The 17862-nt window shown below is 40.3% G+C and overlaps 1 protein-coding gene across 1 annotated transcript in view; it reads right to left on the bottom strand.

Annotated features, from left to right (window-relative positions):
• The window catches only part of STMND1 (stathmin domain containing 1), a 32537-nt gene extending 18043 nt beyond the window's left edge, over positions 1-14494 (bottom strand). The window contains exons 1-2 of the mRNA XM_073631109.1: positions 14315-14494; positions 7466-7634 (exon numbers count right to left, since the gene is read on the bottom strand). Of these exons, the coding sequence (XP_073487210.1) occupies positions 7466-7634; positions 14315-14404 (259 nt within the window). The 5' untranslated portion in view covers positions 14405-14494. The remainder of the gene's footprint in view (positions 1-7465; positions 7635-14314) is intronic.
• Positions 14495-17862: the final 3368 nt, after the last annotated feature.

The following is a 17862-nucleotide window of genomic DNA, read 5'->3' as shown; positions in this document are numbered from 1 at the left end:
CATTGGCTTTTGTCTGAATAAAACATTTTTGCTTAGTTAAGACAAGAGGGGTACCAACTGGTACAAGATACCAACAAATCATTACATTAGGCTGACTCAGCCTAAAATATAGTGATGACACCTAAATTATACTGGAAAAATCTACACATATACAAAAGCCCATCACGTATTAGTTAAACGTGAAGACTGAGATGGCGGTGATAAGATAATCACAATCCACAGATCTGCTTATATGGAGAAAACAATTATCTTTTCAGTATGTAAACCTGTTTATTCACTTTTAAAACACCCTTTTGTCTCAAAAGATTTGAGATCACTACTAGAAAGATAGGGGTTACCTTGCTGCTAGGATACTGCCATTCAAGCTGTGTCTAATTACATAACATGAATAGAAGGAACAATGAACACTGTCTTGTATGGTTGTCAATCAGGTTTTCACCTGAGCAACCCCATAATGATACAGTTAAAAAACATTCCATTAGCAACAGAGTACTTAAACTTCTGCAAAATAGTATTTACTTTTTGTGCCTGTAACATTATTATCAATCAATTATGTTTTGTAGTAAATATTTATAATCTATCAATACATGAAAATATAATTCCTTATCTTATATAAAAAAAAAAGGGGAGGTCAAGCCAAATTTAAAGCAGTGGGGTTGCTTTGTGAACAAAGTTGGTAGAAAGAAAAAGAAAAATCACTGCTTTAGGAAGGTCAATCAGGAACCTCTCCTCCAGACTGGAAGCCTCAGGTGCTGGCAATGCTTGTAACAATGAATTTGTAAGAAAAGTCCTGGACAGCCGCACTCAAAATGATAATTGCCTTTATTGATAAAAACAACAAAAATACATGCCACAAGAAGTACAGGGATCTGACGCGTTTTACACTATATAAATCAAAGGATAGGGAGTGGCGCTGTGTTAGGAGTGTAAATAAAAATTAACAAAAAATGAAAATGTGTGAATAAAAGTGTAAAGACAGAACGTGTGAAATTCTTTGGTGTGATCCAAAAAATTACTTCCAATAAACTTTTTTTATATATATATACCCTTGTGTTAGTGCAAAAACACCTTGATCTAGTGGAAATTAATATTATATGTGCAAAGAATCGCAAATATCAAGCAGCACCTCTAAATACCATAAATACATGAATAAATATAAAGTGATAAAGTGCCAAAAACAATAAATGTCCAAAAACAATAATTGTCCACCAATAATGTAATAATTATAAGTAATAAAAATTCATTGATAATGTGTCCAAACCGCAGCTAAAAAAATTGCAAAACCATATGCTGTTTGGTAAGAGAAAGATTCATAACCAACAATGTATAAACGTGCACTAATTTATAAGCATAAAAAATCGTTAATAATGTGTTCAAATCGCAGCTAAAAATCGCAAAGCCATATGTTGTTTGGTGCAAGGAAAGTTCATAACAATTGTGCAAAAAATCTTCTTAAATGATAAAGTGCCGTGCTGTGACAACCAGTAGTCCCCCCAATGTGGTTGCACTCACCAGAGCGCTCCACCCCTGCAGGGGTACGAGCGTATAATGCTGGTCCTCTCACTCCAGTCCAAAAGATGTCAGTTTCCTTCCACGCATCCCATTCTTAAAACGCAGCTGTATACACTGAGAGGTGGGGACTTCCTGTCCCTTGGTTTTAGAAGACCCCACTCGATATCCGTTGCACTCGCTCTCTCAATGTCAGCTTTGGATTCTATGCTCATTTATCACTTTATATTTATTCATGTATTTATGGTATTTAGAGGTGCTGCTTGATATTTGCGATTCTTTGCACATATAATATTAATTTCCACTAGATCAAGGTGTTTTTGCACTAACACAAGGGTATATATATATATAAAAAAAGTTTATTGGAAGTAATTTTTTGGATCACACCAAAGAATTTCACACGTTCTGTCTTTACACTTTTATTCACACATTTTCATTTTTTGTTAATTTTTATTTACACTCCTAACACAGCGCCACTCCCTATCCTTTGATTTATATTTCTTGGGGGATCACTTAGGTGTTCCCTTCCTATCTAGGGGGGCTGCAGGTGGGAGTCAGTCCACGAGCGCGGATCCATTGATATATTTAAGCGTTTTACACTATAGTTAGTGCTTAATCATAGCTATGATTAAGCACTAACTATAGTGTGAAACGCATCAGCTTCCCTGTACTTCTTGCTGTGGCATGTATTTTTGTTGTTTTTATCAATAAAGGCGATTATCATTTTGAGTGCGGCTGTCCAGGACTTTTCTCACAAATTCAAAGTTGAAAGAAAGTTGGGAGTTCTGTCTGTAGAAATCAGTTAGGCTGGCCATAGGCGGTGCAAATTTCTTTCCTGCAGCCACAGGTTACAGGAAAGAAATTTGCTTGATTCCCCCATCAACACAGACAGTGCTGACAGGGGAATCCCTCCTGCTGGGCCATTGCCTTCTTTGGGGGGGGGGGGGAGCGGGCGGGGGAAGCCATCCCCGCCGGGTGAAAACAGTGATTATTGCTAGTGGCTATAGCAGCCTCTTGCGATTATCGGAAGCAAATTCGGCAGGCTGGTTGTACCCAAGTTGATCGATCGATCAACTTGGTACATTCATCATGCCCATTAATGGTTCGAATCTTGGCTTGTTCCTGCTGAATCGGCCGAGATGCTAACCATGTATGGCCAGCATACCTTAGAAAATTAAAATGTATGTCATCGCTTGTTAATGGGCAACATTTCCACTTGCAATCTGTGATAAATTAACCCTGTTACCTACTGTAGGATTTCAATACATGTACCAGGGTTTGTTCATACATACAGGCACTTTGATAACGCAGTGAATGTGAAATTCACCAAACATTTACTGCGGGTGAACCCTTGCAGTGCCCCCTGCACGGTGTAATTGCTCATTGAGAAGGGACGTAGAAGAGGCTGTATTACTTACCTGACTCTCGCTCCAGAAGACCCCCTGCCTCCATTATGTTCACCCCACCTCCTAAAATACGAGGTTAATGTCTCTGCATTGTACATGATGATACAGAGGCTCCAACCATAGACCAGAGAATCAGGGAGCGGAGGAGAGCATCAAAGTTTGATGGAGCAAGGAGAAGGTAAGTAATGCAGCCACTTCTGCAACCTTCCAGAGTTTAGCTTTAATCATCCCAGTTACCTACTGAAAGATATTGATGAATACATTTGCCATAGCTTGTTCATATATGGACATATTTATAACGCAGTGAATGTGACATTCGCCAAATATTCACTGCAGGTAAATTAATCATCTTATTTTAAAACAGGAAGATACACCCGCAGAGAATGTTTGGCGAATATCACCTTCACTGCTTTAGAAATATACTCCAAAATTTGACACTAAGTAAACTGAATGTATAAAAAAAACTAGTAAGCATATGTATATTCTACTGTGTGGAAAGCCAAAACCAGCATTATACCAAAATTGTATCTGCTGCTCCTTTTTCCTTTTGCTCTTCGGTTTCCTTTTATTAATTATTCTTACACTGCACACTTTATAATATAGAAATATACTGTAGCTCAGTAAATGGATGAAGGCAATTTCACACAATTACTTTTCTATTTTTATACTAATGTATGTTGTGCAGCTATAGTATGAAAAGACCCTGTCGAGCTTTTGACTTGATGGAAAATGTCAAAGAAACTAAAGAAAATGTGAAGGGTATGTGTACTTATAGATGTTCTTTGACTAAGAGCTGAGCTGTGGAGTGTTCTGCTGTGGTTAAAGAGAACCTATCACTGTTCAAATAAGTAGTTGTTGGCCGTTGATCAGGGCTGCAAAAGCTAAGTACATATCTACTAGAAAATGTTAACAATGTAATAGGGCCTATGTGCTGCTTGCGGAATATTTTCTGTCTATGTAACATTATGTTTCTATTCTGGTTTGACCTATTTTACATCTTACTGGTTAAGATTCGAAAAAAATGTCTCCAATACATCCACGTTTTGAATAGGAAACCATGTAATGTACCATTAAAGGAACTCTTACTAAGAAGTATGGATAGCCTGTTATTGCTGACTTCCGCTTCTAAAAATGTTTGCCGCCCAGTTGTTAAACAGATCCAATGGCTTCTGTATTTCCCTAGTCACTCACCTGGAATGCAGATCACATGTTCAATTTAAGTGGCTCTGCATGCCTGTTCTGGGTCTGTGGTTCATTAAATTAGGAGGAAGCCAGACTACTATGCATTTTTGAAGGCAGTTAGCAATACACACACACACTAGTAGCTATGAAAAAGTTCCTATATACAGTATTACCTGTAGAAACTCTAAATTACTTCTGCTGGGACTTAATGTCAGTTGTTCTTAAAGTGTCACTAAACCCACATCATAAAAAACTATCAATAAATGCTGTTCACACTCACTCATTCACTATGAGATTCATTTTCTGTATTCTGCAAAAAAAAAAAATGTGTTGATCCTGCTGTTCTTTATCACCACCGTTTGTTCATGTCCCCAGTTCAGCTAGGGATTTTTCAGCTTTGGTGGCAACTCTGCACATGCTCAGTTTTCAGTGAATTTCTATGCTGAGCATTTCCTCCCTATCATATCTGAGCAGCCCATGTGTCTATAGAGTCACACATGTGGGCGTATACACAGTGGTAAATGAGAACCCACTACCTCCCTCCTCCTCCATGCCCACTAAAAAGCTAAACACAATGGGGGTGGGATATTACATGTAGATTAATGGGGGCTTCGCCTCCCTGTTGTATAGATGAATGGTGCCGCGCTAATCCTATTAAATGAGTTTATAATTAATAAATTATATAAAGAAACCGGCCTGGAGGGCCACTGATGTAAAAACCAGTGCTATATCTCACTGTGTGAACTAAATATAAATGCAAAAAATAATAAATAATAAATATGTGAATGTGAGCAAAAAATAGACAACCTAGATAATCAATCAATGTCTACCGTGACTAACCATAAATATGACTGTTCCAATCAAAAAATAAATAAATAAATGAAATAAAATTAAATAATTATTAATCAGCAAAGTGCATAGTGCCAACACTGTGCAATCTAGATATCTAAATCATAAAGTGACTATATATTGTGAAACAGCAAATTTTCCATAAAGTGCAGACGTGCAAACAAATATAACAGCAGTTAAAGTGCCTGGTGATTGAAAATTCCATGCACTTTAACTGCTACATGCGCATGCCAGCACCTTAAGTCACAAGATTGTATTTAAGATTATGGACGGTTTTCCTGTGTGATTGCCCCTCGTTTTTTATTCTTGTAGGACATTCATTTTTTAGGACATTCAATCTAATACCGTTCACTTTTGGAGTCATTATTTGCACATAACTGTTATATTTGTTTGCACGTCTGCACTTTATGGAAAATTTGCTGTTTCACAATATATAGTCACTTTATGATTTAGATATCTAGATTGCACAGTGTTGGCACTATGCACTTTGCTGATTAATAATTATTTAATTTTATTTCATTTATTTATTTATTTTTTGATTGGAACAGTCATATTTATGGTTAGTCACGGTAGACATTGATTGATTATCTAGGTTGTCTATTTTTTGCTCACATTCACATATTTATTATTTATTATTTTTTGCATTTATATTTAGTTCACACAGTGAGATATAGCACTGGTTTTTACATCAGTGGCCCTCCAGGCCGGTTTCTTTATATAATTTATTAATTATAAACTCATTTAATAGGATTAGCGCGGCACCATTCATCTATACAACATTTATATAGGCCTAGTGATACCTAATAGGTGCGTGCAGCTGTTCCACCTTTAGCTAATTCCATATCCGATAGCGCAGGAATATTCTTTTGTACAATTCGCCTCCCTGTTATTCTAAGACACAGGTTGGAGAGGCGTGACACAGCCTGTGACTGGCAGAAATCTGCCCACACCATGTTATTGCCAAAAAAAAAAAAAACAACAAAGATTTGATTTCAAATATATATTGGTATGCCAATTTAAAACAGTTTAACCCCCCTGGCGGTATTCCCGAGTCTGGCTCGGGGTGGATTTTACATACGAAAAGCGGTATCCCCGAGCCAGACTCGGGCTTGCATCGCAGGATCCAGGAAGAGCTTACTTACCTTGTCCCCTGGATCCTGCGATGTCTCCCCGCTGTGATCGGCGAGCCGCTGTGTCTCGCTCGATTCACAGTGCCGAGCTCCGTTCCCTGCGAGCGTTGCGACGCACGGGGACGGAGTTCGGCGGTAAATTCAAAAGTGAAACACACAGTATAGATACAGCATACTGTAATCTTACAGATTACAGTACTGTATCAAATAACTACACATCCCCTTTGTCCCTAGTGGTCTGCCCAGTGTCCTGCATGCAGTTTTATATATATAAAACTGTTCTTTCTGCCAGGAAACTGGAGATTGTCCATAGCAACCAAAACTGTCTCTTTACATCAAAAGTGGTTTTAGACCAGCTAGAAAAAAGCGATAATAAATTATAATCACTTGCAGAATTGAGCGATAGTGATTTGTGGGGAGATCCGTCATCAAACACTAAAAGTAATAAAAGCTAAAATTCTGCAACTGAGCAAATTTCAGTGTTTTTGATTTGATTACATTATTATATAATTTTTATTATTATTATATTATTATGTGTTTTAATTATTTATAGTTATTTATTATATTATAATTTTTTATTTCGTTTTTCAAACTTTATCATACCCGGGATGTCTACTAGACTCTTGTTTGGACAGATTTAAGTGAACTATTCCTAAGAATTACAGGCCTACAATATAAAACGCCAAATTTCTGTGCAAAATAATTGTACCGCTTTCAGCACCTAAAATCTGAAATAATCATACCGCCAGGGAGGTTATTGATCTTAATTATTTATTTTTTTACTCTGTATTACAAAGACTGTTTTTTTTTTATTTTGAACAGCAGAGGATTAGAAGCTCCTACTGCATATGTTCCTAGGCAGACAGGCTGGAAAAAATCTGGGTCATGTGATAGCTGTATATTTATTAGGAAAGAGGTACTTTTTTAATTACAATAGTTACAATGCCATCATACATATGCAGAAATAGAAGAGACAATGTCAATTAAACAGTGTGAGGTTGATTAACTAAAACTGGAGATTGTAAAATCTGGTGCAGCTCTGAATAGAAACAACCAGCTTCTAGGTTTTATTGTCAAAGCTTTATTGAACAAGCTGAAGTTAGAAGCTGATTGGCTACCATGCACAGCTGCACCAGATTCATTAGTGCTCCCGTTTTAGTAACTCCCCCTGTGTGTTTAGTATCATTTAATGGTCAAATAGTCAATGGTCATTCCTAATAGTTTCAAAGTTTGCCCACCCCATCCTGCCTCCTTACAGTCATACTTTATTATTAACAATGATGCAGCCCATCATAAATGTAGGGGAGCAGAAGTAAGTGGGCAAGCTCTGACACTTTCCAGAAGAATCGCTTTAAACCACAAGTAAAAATAATAAAAGGTTTCTCTTACCATTATTCAAAACATGTGTCCTCCTTGGAGAAACTGCCTCTACTATTCCTGGTAGATGATTGCCTACACCCTCATCTTCAAAACCTAAGCCACTATCCAAAGTTCCTTTTGACATTGCTGATCCATCTCTGACATTGGTGCCACTGGTTCTTGGAGACTTAAGTTCATCCTACAAATAAATATGCAAATATTGTATACAAATCAGCAGGCAAAGGTCATTCTGGACAATAGGATAATCCACATCTCACGTTGTTTCCTTTGTTACTGACAGACCAACATGCTATAGCATGTTATACATAATATAAGATAATAGATATTAGCAGCCAATATTTATGGTGAATATCTCCAATGAAAAAAACTAATTTAAAGCAGAGTTTGTAAGTTTATTAAAAGTCAGCAGCTACAAAAATTGTTAAACAGACACTCACCTGTCCCATGGTCCAGCGATGCAACCGCCCGAAGCCTCGCTCCTCTCCTCCTCCCCGTGGCGCCGTCATTACTACTGTGGGCACCCAACTGTGATAGCTTGCGGCTCCACAGCCGGGTGTGAACTGCACATGTGCGAGTCGCACTGCACTCTCCTAGTGGCCAGGCAATCTTCGGGCACCTGTGACGTGTCCCAAAAGATTGTAGAGAGTGAGGGGCCACCTAGGGGGAGATGAGGAGTCGCCTAGGCGGACAAGCGATGGAAGGAGGAAGTGGGACAGGAAGTACCTGTCAAAACCAAGTACCTACTCTCCTCCCCCCCAAAAAAAAATTACATGCCAAATGTGGCATGTAAGGGGGCGAGGAGTGCTTAAAGCGGAAGTTCCACCTTAGGGTGGAACTCTGCCTTAAGCATACAACATTAAACAAAAGGGGGTACTGTGATATACCTGCATGCACCTATCAATGACTCCTCCAGAACTCTGGAACCCCTTAAAATTCAGGACAACTTCATATACAAGTACAAAGCCAAGAACCAACCTCCTTCCCTCCAAAAGCCTTACTATTGGACACTAGCATGTACAGTATCTCACAAAAGTAGGTACACCCCTCACATTTTTTGTAAATATTTTATTATATCTTTTCATGTGACAACACTGAAGAAATTACACTGCTACAATGTAAAGTAGTGAGTGTACAGCTTGTATAACTGTAGATTTGCTGTCCCCTCAAAATAACTCAACACACAGCCATTAATGTTTAAACCTCTGGCAACAAAAGTGAGTACACCCCTAAGTGAAAATGTTTAAATTGGGCCCAAAGTGTCAATATTTTGTGTGGCCACCATTATTTTCCAGCACTGCCTTAAGCCTCTTGAGAATAGAGTTCACCAGAGCTTTACAGGTTGCCCTGGAGTCCTCTTCCAATCCTCCATGACGACATCACAGAGCTGGTGGATGTTAGAGACCTTACGCTCCTCCACCTTCCATTTGATGATGCCCCACAAATGCTCAATAGGATTTCGGTCTAGAGACACGCTTGTCCAGTCCATCAACTTTACCCTCGGCTTCTTTAGCAAAGCAGTGGTTGTCTTGGAGCTGTGTTTGGGGTCGTTATCATGTCAGAATTCTGCCCTGCGGCCCAGTCTCCGAAGGGAGGGGATCATGCTCTGCTTCAGTATGTCACATTACATGTTGGCATTCATGGTTCCCTCAGTGAACTGTAGCTCCCCAGTGATGGCAGCACTCATGCAGCCCCCAACCATGACAGTCCCACCACCATGGTTTACGGTAGGCAAGACACACTTGTCTTTGTACTACTCACCTGGTTGCTACCACACACACACTTGACACCATCTGCACCAAATAAGTTTATCTTGGTCTCATCAGACCACAGGACATTGTTCCAGTAGTCCATGTCCTTAGTCTGCTTGTCTTCAGCAAACTGTTTGCGGGCTTTCTTGTGCATCATCTTTAGAAGAGGCTTCCTTCTGAGACGACAGCCATGCACACAGATATGATGCAGTGTGCGGTGTGTGGTCTGAGCATTGACAGGCTGACCCCTACCCCTTCAACCTCTGCAGCAATGCTGGCAGCACTCATATGTCTATTGCCCAAAGACAACCTCTGTATATGACGCTGAGCATGTGCACTCAACCTATTTGGTCAACCATGACGAGGCCTGTTCTGAATGGAACCTGTCCTGTTAAACCACTGTATGGTCTTGTCCACCGTGCTGCAGCTCAGTTTCAGGGTCTTGGCAATCTTCTTATAGCCTAGGCCATCTTTATGTAGAGCAACAATTCTTTTTTTCAGATCCTCAGAGTTCTTTGCCATGAGGTGCCATGTTGAACTTCCATTGACCAGTATGAGAAAGTAAGAGCGATAGCACCAAATTTAACACACCTGCTCCCCATTCACACCTGAGACCTTGTAACATTAACGAGTCACATGACACCGGGGAAGGAAAATGGCTAATTGGGCCCAATTTGGACATTTTCACTTAGGGGTGTACTCACTTTTGATGCCAGCGGTTTAGACATTAATGGTTGTGTGTTGAGTTATTTTGAAGGAACAGCAAATTTACACTGTTATACACTGTTATACAAGCTGTACACTCACTACTTTACATTGTAGCAAAGTGTCATTTCTTCAGTGCTGTCACATGAAAAGATATAATAAAATATTTACAAAAATGTGAGGGGTGTACTCACTTTTGTGAGATACTGTATATGCCCAGGAAGGAGGTACTGGAAATTGAGCGAGTACAAAGAAGGGCAACAAAGCTAATAAAGGGTCTGGAGGATATTAGTTATGAAGAAAGGTTGCGAGCACTGAGCTTATTTTCCCTGGAGAAGAGGCGCTTGAGTGGGGATGTGATTTCCATTTACAAATACCGTACTTGTGACCCCACAATAGGGATAAAACTTTTCCTCGGAAGGGAGTTCAATAAGACACGTGGCCACTCACTAAAATTAGAAGAAAATAGGTTTAACCTTAAACTGCATAGAGGGTTCTTTACTGTAAGAGCGAAAAGGATGTGGAATTCCTTTCCACGGGTGGTGGTTTCAGAGCGGGGTATCGATTAGTTTAAAAAAACTATTAGCTAAGCACCTGAACGGCCGCAACATACAGGGATATACAATGTAATACTGACATATTATCACACACATAGGTTGGACTTGATGGACTTGTGTCTTTTTTCAACCTCACTTACTATGTAACTATATCATATTTTAGGACCAATAGTTAGCGCTGGAGACAGGTGAGCCCTCACAATTGCTCACAAAACTTGTAATTTGCTTATCAGAGCACCTTGAGTTTTAGAGGGGATTGTGGTGCTTGAAAAACATTGATCTTAAAGGTTTACATATTGTCCTATTTGGATAGGTTTTCTTTAATACTGAATCAATAGACCAAGAAACACACATCAATCTTGAGCATTCAAACAAGTGTGTTCTGAACCTGGATATCTATTGCTTAAGCTACAGTCATGTGTGATTCCATACCACTGACATCTCAGCCTTTTGTGATGGGTTTCAGTAATTAAAGTTTTCTGCCCTTTTGTCCTGCAAGCTGGTGGCTGGCTGCTTTTCAAGTAACCATGTGTGGTTATTGTGGGGGCAAGAGGGGAATGGAGTCTGTGCTTGCAGAAATAGAAATAGGGTGAATACCAGCTCCCTATAGCCGAAAGCTACAGACTGTATACACGAGGCACTAGGTTCAATTTACTAAACATATAATAATTATTATTTGCTACAACAACCATTATATGTACTAATTAGGTTCAATTAATAGGGAAAATAACAGTAATGTGGCTGAAAATCAAAATAATGGCAAATTACCTACTGTATATGTTTTAGCCTGATTAAAGAAGCCTTAAGAGACAACTCTTATGCTATAAATGACTTAAGATGCCTAGGCAAGGCAAGCTTTCCTGTGTTCTCTACATGTTAGGTATGTAGAAGCCAAGCACCTATCTCAAACCAGGCTGCAGCAGTTCTATACTCTACCGCTACATGTTATTTCCAGCTTGGGACTGATTATAAAAGATCCTCTGGTAGCTACAATTCCCACTTCAAACCTTATTATAGTTCTTGAAATATAAACATACTCTCTGTGGAAAGGCCAAAAAATATCTTCATTCATTTGTATATTTATATATTGTAGAGAATATGTTTTATTTAGATATGATAGTTGTGTAACCAAAATGATTATTTCGTTTTAATAATCATTTATCCACATAAAGCACAAAAAAACAATGGGGTTGATTTACTAAAGGCTAATATGCTGTCCACTGCAAGTGCAGTTGCTCTAGATCTTAGTAAAGGAGGTGAAGCTCTGCCGAATTCTATCATCCAATCATGTGCAAGCAAAAACAGTTTTTTTTAAAACATTTTCCTTGCATGTGATTGGGTATTCTTTGCAAAGTCAAACTTTACTTTGTTTACTAAGTCCTGGAGCAACTGCACTTGCAGTGCACCATATATTTGCCTTTAGTAAATCAACCCCATTGTATTTCTTAAAATGTATGATTTTTAGATTTATATAGAAATAACATGAAGAAATAAAACAAAAATGTAGGCGTATGCCTCGAAAGTTATAGTTCCAAGAAGGAAAGTAAATTATAAGGGGAGTACCATCATCCTAGTGAATTGCAAAATGGGAAGTAGAGACAGCTCCCAAGGTTGATCTCCACTAAAAAAGAGGGAAAAAGGGCTATCTTTCTAGTACCGGTAAGCAAGTATATTGCTTACCAGTACCGAGATCGTCCTTTTTTCCCCCCTTTTTAGTGGAGATCAGCCTTGAGAGCTGTCTCTACTTCCCATTATGAAATAAAGCAAAAAAAAAAGACAATACAATGCTCTGAAATCGTTTTTAGCCTCTCAAGCCATTTTAATTAGACAAACTACTTAAGGAAAAAAAAATCTTAGATTGATATGTGTGCTGAAAGTCCTATGCACAAATAACATACATTAACAGTGAGCAATAAAATTTGAGGAGCTATACCAATCAACGTGAGTGAATCAAAAATACAATTGCAAAAAATACAATTGAAAAAAAAAGCAAAACAAGACAATACAATTCCCTGAAATTGTTTTTAGCCTCTCAAGCCATTTTAATTAGACACACTGTACTAGGGGTAATGAAAAAGGTATAGCAGTATTTATTAAATCTAATAATTAACATGACTCACACACTAGAATAAGGAAATCATATTTCCTGTATTATAGTTCTATGTGTGGGCTACGGGAATAAGAGTACCTGAGTTTAAAGCAGAGTGCCATTCGTTTGTATGTTTATAAAAAGTCAGCAGCTACAAAAAGTGTAACTGCTGACTTTTAATAAGCAGACACTCACCTGTCCCACGGTCCAGCGATGCGGTCGCCCGAAGCCTCGCTCCTCTCCCTCTCCTCTCCGTGGCGCTGGCATTGCAAGAGCGGGCTACCAGGTCGTGACAGCTTGCGGCTTTACAGCCGGGTGCGCACTGCGCGAGTCGTGCTGCGCTCTCTTAGTGGCCAGGCAATCTTCTGGGACCTGTGACGTGTCCCATAAGATTGCAGAGAGGGAGGGGGGGTCACCTAGGGGGTGAGGAGGAGTAGCCTAGGCAGCGAGGCGACGACAGCAGGAAGTGGGAGCTAGGTACCTGTCAAAACTAAGTTGAGAAAAAGAAAAATGGAAAACAATTAAAGTATGGGTACAAAATAATACCACTATATACTTATCCACTCACGCTTGTTAAAAGTGGGGCTAAGTGGCCAGCCTAGCATATGAAAAAACAGAAACATACCTAGGTAGAGGGTATAGTTCAAAGTACCACTTAACAGAGCCATAGGGACATATTATCACAATAATGCAAAAAAAAAAAAAAAAATCAAAATATACAAAAGTTTATTATGGAAAAAAACTACAAAATTAATACTGAAAAATAAAACAATAACATCACCTTTCACCATTAAAAGAGAACATTGTCTATAAAAGCATAAAAGCAATGTGTCTAGACACCATCCATGTGTATATATATATATATATATATATTCACTGATATGAGCAAATAGGCAATAGGGTTTAATGGCACCACCGAATGCTAAGCAGTCCTGTAAATGAATGCTGCTTGAATAAAAAAAATTCATGAAAAAAAAAATCAATAAGTACCAGCTCCCCCCCTCCCCCCAAAAAAATGACATACCAGTTGTGGCATGTAAGGGGGTGAGGAGTGCTTAAAGCAGAACTTCCACTTTTGGGTGGAACTCCACTTTAAATGTCTCTGAAATGTCACCAGGTCATAGGATTTCGGTAAAGTTTGTCATATGGGCTAAATACAATGTAGTCAAAGGTGAGATTACAATGGTTTTTGGTCTTTCTTTCTTTCTTTCTTTCTTTCTTTCTTTCTTTTTGTTATATATACTTGACTAGTAGTTGTGACAATCTCACAAAAATGTTATCTCCGCTAGTCTCATTATTATACCTTTTTTTTTCCAAAGAAAGAAAAAAAACCAGACAGAAATAAACAAAAAAGTAAAATATTAATAAATAATAACCAACAAAAATTGGAATTAAACTAAACAAAAGAAGTCTTTTTTTTTCCATGCAAACTCTGCTTTGGGAGTTTTTTGCCAAAATTTGGCTGACAGCAAAACCAATTTGGCAGAAATCTCTGTGCTTCCTAGTGATTTGTCAAATCGATTTCAGATCAGCACTAGAGCTAGATTATTGGGAACAAAGGGATGTATTTATTCCAGTAGTGTACAGATCATTATTGTTTATTAGGCATATGATTATTAATGATCTATGGAAAGCTGTGGCTAAGCATCCATAAAGATACAAGTGACAAGGTGAGTGCTGGCATTCTGCATGCCTTGCCTATGATGAGGTGTCCTGCAGGTGTCTATGGATGGGGATAATACACAGCACATCGCCTGACCTTGGCTGCCGGCTTTACTTTCTCTCCCCAGACGCTCTTCCTCCCGTCCGTGGGCTGAACGACTCGCACTCTGGAGCTCTGACATCCCATGGTGATGGATGGTGCTGTAATGGAATGTGTGTGCGTGGCGCGCCGGGCTCTGCATTCTTTTATAGCGCCGGTCCGGTTACTATGGACTCCGCCGTCTCCATGGCAGGTTGCTACAATACGTGACGTCAGGCGGCCGTACTGCGCAGTGTACGTGAATACCCCGGGGCTGTGCACACTGCTAGAAGGGTGACAATGGTGACTGCTCTGGTGAAATAAGATTGTATAAGTTATCCAGCCTGTTCCCTTCACTTATGGAGCTGCATATACAAAGCGTGCAGTCAATTGATCTCCTTAAGTTAGGTGTGGAGTGAGTAACAAGTGAACCTGTTGATCTTTTAACCACTTGCCTTCCGGAAGGTTTACCCCCCTTCCTGACCAGGCCATTTTTTGCGATCCGGCACTGCCTTACTTTAACTGCTTCAATACTGGGCATTTTCCCCCCTTCCTGCCCGGGACAATTTTCAGCTTTCAGCGCTGTCACATTTTGAATGACGATTACTTAGTCATGCAACCTTGTACCCAAATTAAATACTTATCCTTTTTTCACACAAATAGAGCTTTCTTTTGGTGGTGTTTAATCACCGCTGGAGTTTTTATTTTTTGCTAAACAAACTAAAAAAGACCGATATTTTTGAAACAAAAACGTTTTTCTTTGTTTCTGTTATAACATTTTTCTCCTTCACTAAGGTGGCACTAAGCGCCGGTTCACATTAGAAGCGGCACGACTTGCAGGTCGCCTCACCGAGGCCACCTGCACACGACTGCCGCGGCGACTTGCAAGACGACTTCTGTATAGAAGTCTATGCAAGTCGCCCCCAAAGTAGTACAGGAACCTTTCTTCTAAGTCGGAGCGACGATTAGAACGGTTCCATTGTACAGAACGGGAGGCGACTTGTCAGGTGGCTAGGTCGCCTGACAAGTCGCCCCCGTGTGAACTGGCTCTAAAGGGGAACTGATGAGGAGGCACTAATATTTAGAATTGATGGGCACTGATAAGCAGCACTAATATGCAGCACTGATGGGTACCGATAGGCGGCATCTGTGCCTATTGGTGCCCATAGGTGGCACTGATAGGTGACACTGATAAGTGGCACTGATATGCAGCCCTGATAGGCAGCACTGATGGGCCCTGTTAGGTGGTACTTATGAGCACTGATAGGTATCCCTAGACTGACACTAAACTAATATTCTACACTGACAATTGAAGCAAAATAGCACAGTATAGCACAATAACTAACAGCACTGAAGAGAGCCCTGTTCTATCTCTCTGCATGCCAAAATAACACTGAAAATGGCTGCCATTGAAATAATACTTTTATACTGTGGGCCGGGAATGCGCCATGATAAAGTCATGATGCCATTGTCCAATCATGATTCTGACAGTGCTCTGTGACCCGATTTGCTGAAGCTTTCACTGCTTTAGCCAATCAGGGCTTGCAATGCACTGTTCAGCACCGCAATGCATTGTGATCGGTTTGGGGGGCCAAACAAATGGTCGAACTACCTGTTTGTTCGGATGTTCGCTGAATGACTGAACAACGAAAGTTCGGCCCGAACTTATGCTCGTGCCAAACGTTTCACCCATCCCTAATGACGAATCCAACCTTGGTAGTTTCCAGGTAGAAGGTTGTAGGGCAAAATATAGTTCACAGGCCAAGCAGAAAGTCCTGAATTTGTTGCGGTCACCGGAGAACCTTTCAGGAGTAGGCACTCTGGGCTCTGGTGGTAACATCACCACTGTAGGTGCTGAGCTTCCAGTGTTAGATGAGGAAGCAGCACCGGGGGTAGCAGAGGGTGCTGATAAAGTCTGTACACGTTCCTCGAGCTGAACATAACCTTCCTGCAGGTTTTTGAAGGCTTGTGTGAGGTCGGCTAGATGTTGGCACAGTTCATCCATGGGAGAGGTTCCTCGCTCAGGCTCAGACATGGCTGTCTCATACTGTCACATACCTGGTGAGTAGAGCCTGGTTTATGCAGAGGAAGGCCTCTCTTTCACCTCTGACTAGGGGCCCTTGGTAGAGTATTCAGGTAATGCAGGAGTGCAGAGTTGCACGTGTGCCGGTAAATGTTATTGCTGTTGGGCTGCTGATCCAGTAGTCCACCAGATGGCATTGGGTCTCCGTGGACAGGAATAGGCTGGTACTTTGCCGAAGAGCAGGTCCCAAAGGTAGCTGGACAGGTGCTAGCAACTTGGTAGCTATGGAGGGGCTGGAATGTAAGCAGAGTCAGACAAGGCGGGTCATACACAAACTCTCAGATCAAGTACAGATGTGGAGGCAGGAGAATGGTCAAAGGACAAGCTGGAGTCGATGCAGGTGGAAAACAGGAATAGTCAGGAACAAGCCGGGTCAATACTTCAAGAGCAGATGCAGGTAACAGGAAATAGGATACTCACAGAATGCTGTAGACGAGACAGCACTGATCCTGGGTGCTGATCCAGCTTAAATAGCCTTTTTGCCACCCTTATCTGTCATGCGCATGTGTGCTCGCATTTCTGCGCATATGCATTTGCACTTTAGCACGTGCTAATGCTCCTCTTCCCCCAGGCATTTGGGGAACAGGGTTTCTTCTGCGGCTATTATTCTGTCTTCTGACAGAGCCTTCTAGACAGTGACCCAGAAGAGTCTGCTTCTCATGCCTCCATGAAATTGCAAGGCATGTGCTCCCTCTTTCTTCAAAGCCTGCGAAAAGACCAGAAAATACATGACAGATAAGAGAATGCGTCTGTCCACAGACTCCGTGGACTGTTTGACTCTTATAAAAATGAATCAGTCCTGGATTAGCTATCTGATGTCGCTGATTAAGTGCTTTTAGGATCTCAAATCTCTGAAAGACTGTCTAGACTGCCCAGCTTTGTGGGTGTTAATTTCATCTGAAAGATATTTTTGGTGTAGGTTTCGTGGGCACAATTAACACCCAAGGACCAATTTTTCCCGCACCTGTTTGACAGGTGCATATCATTGCAATTTTTTACAGCAGGGCAAATTCTTGCTTTCATCAAGAGTATCTCAATAGGGATACACTGTTAAGGCACCACCGACACCCAAAGACCAATTTATTTGCAACTGTTTGAGCGGGTTATCAAATTTCAATTTTTGACAGCAAGACCAATTCTTGCTTTCATCAAGAGTACCTCTATAGGGTATTGGTGTGAAGGCACCACCGACACCCAAAGACCAATTTTTCTGCACCTGTTTGACAGGTGCATATCGTTGCAATTTTTGACAACAAGGCCAATTTTTGCTTTTATCAAGAGTACCTCAATAGGGTTACAGTGTGAAGGCATCCAAAGCCCAACTGCACCTGTATACTTCTATCTATCCAAAGTCTGTGAAAGAGACACCAGAATTTATCCAAAAAATCTCTAATCTTGTTCTGAGCACACTAAATTGTGGGCTCATCATACAGACTGGATCACCAAGCCGTTGTTTATAACCTAAAGAAAGCTTGAGTGGAAA

Source organism: Aquarana catesbeiana, linkage group LG05 (genome assembly GCF_042186555.1).
Source record: "Aquarana catesbeiana isolate 2022-GZ linkage group LG05, ASM4218655v1, whole genome shotgun sequence".
Lineage (NCBI taxonomy): Eukaryota > Metazoa > Chordata > Amphibia > Anura > Ranidae > Aquarana > Aquarana catesbeiana.
The sequence above is the reverse complement of the archived record's forward strand: the minus strand, read 5'-3'. Positions and strand labels throughout refer to the sequence as shown.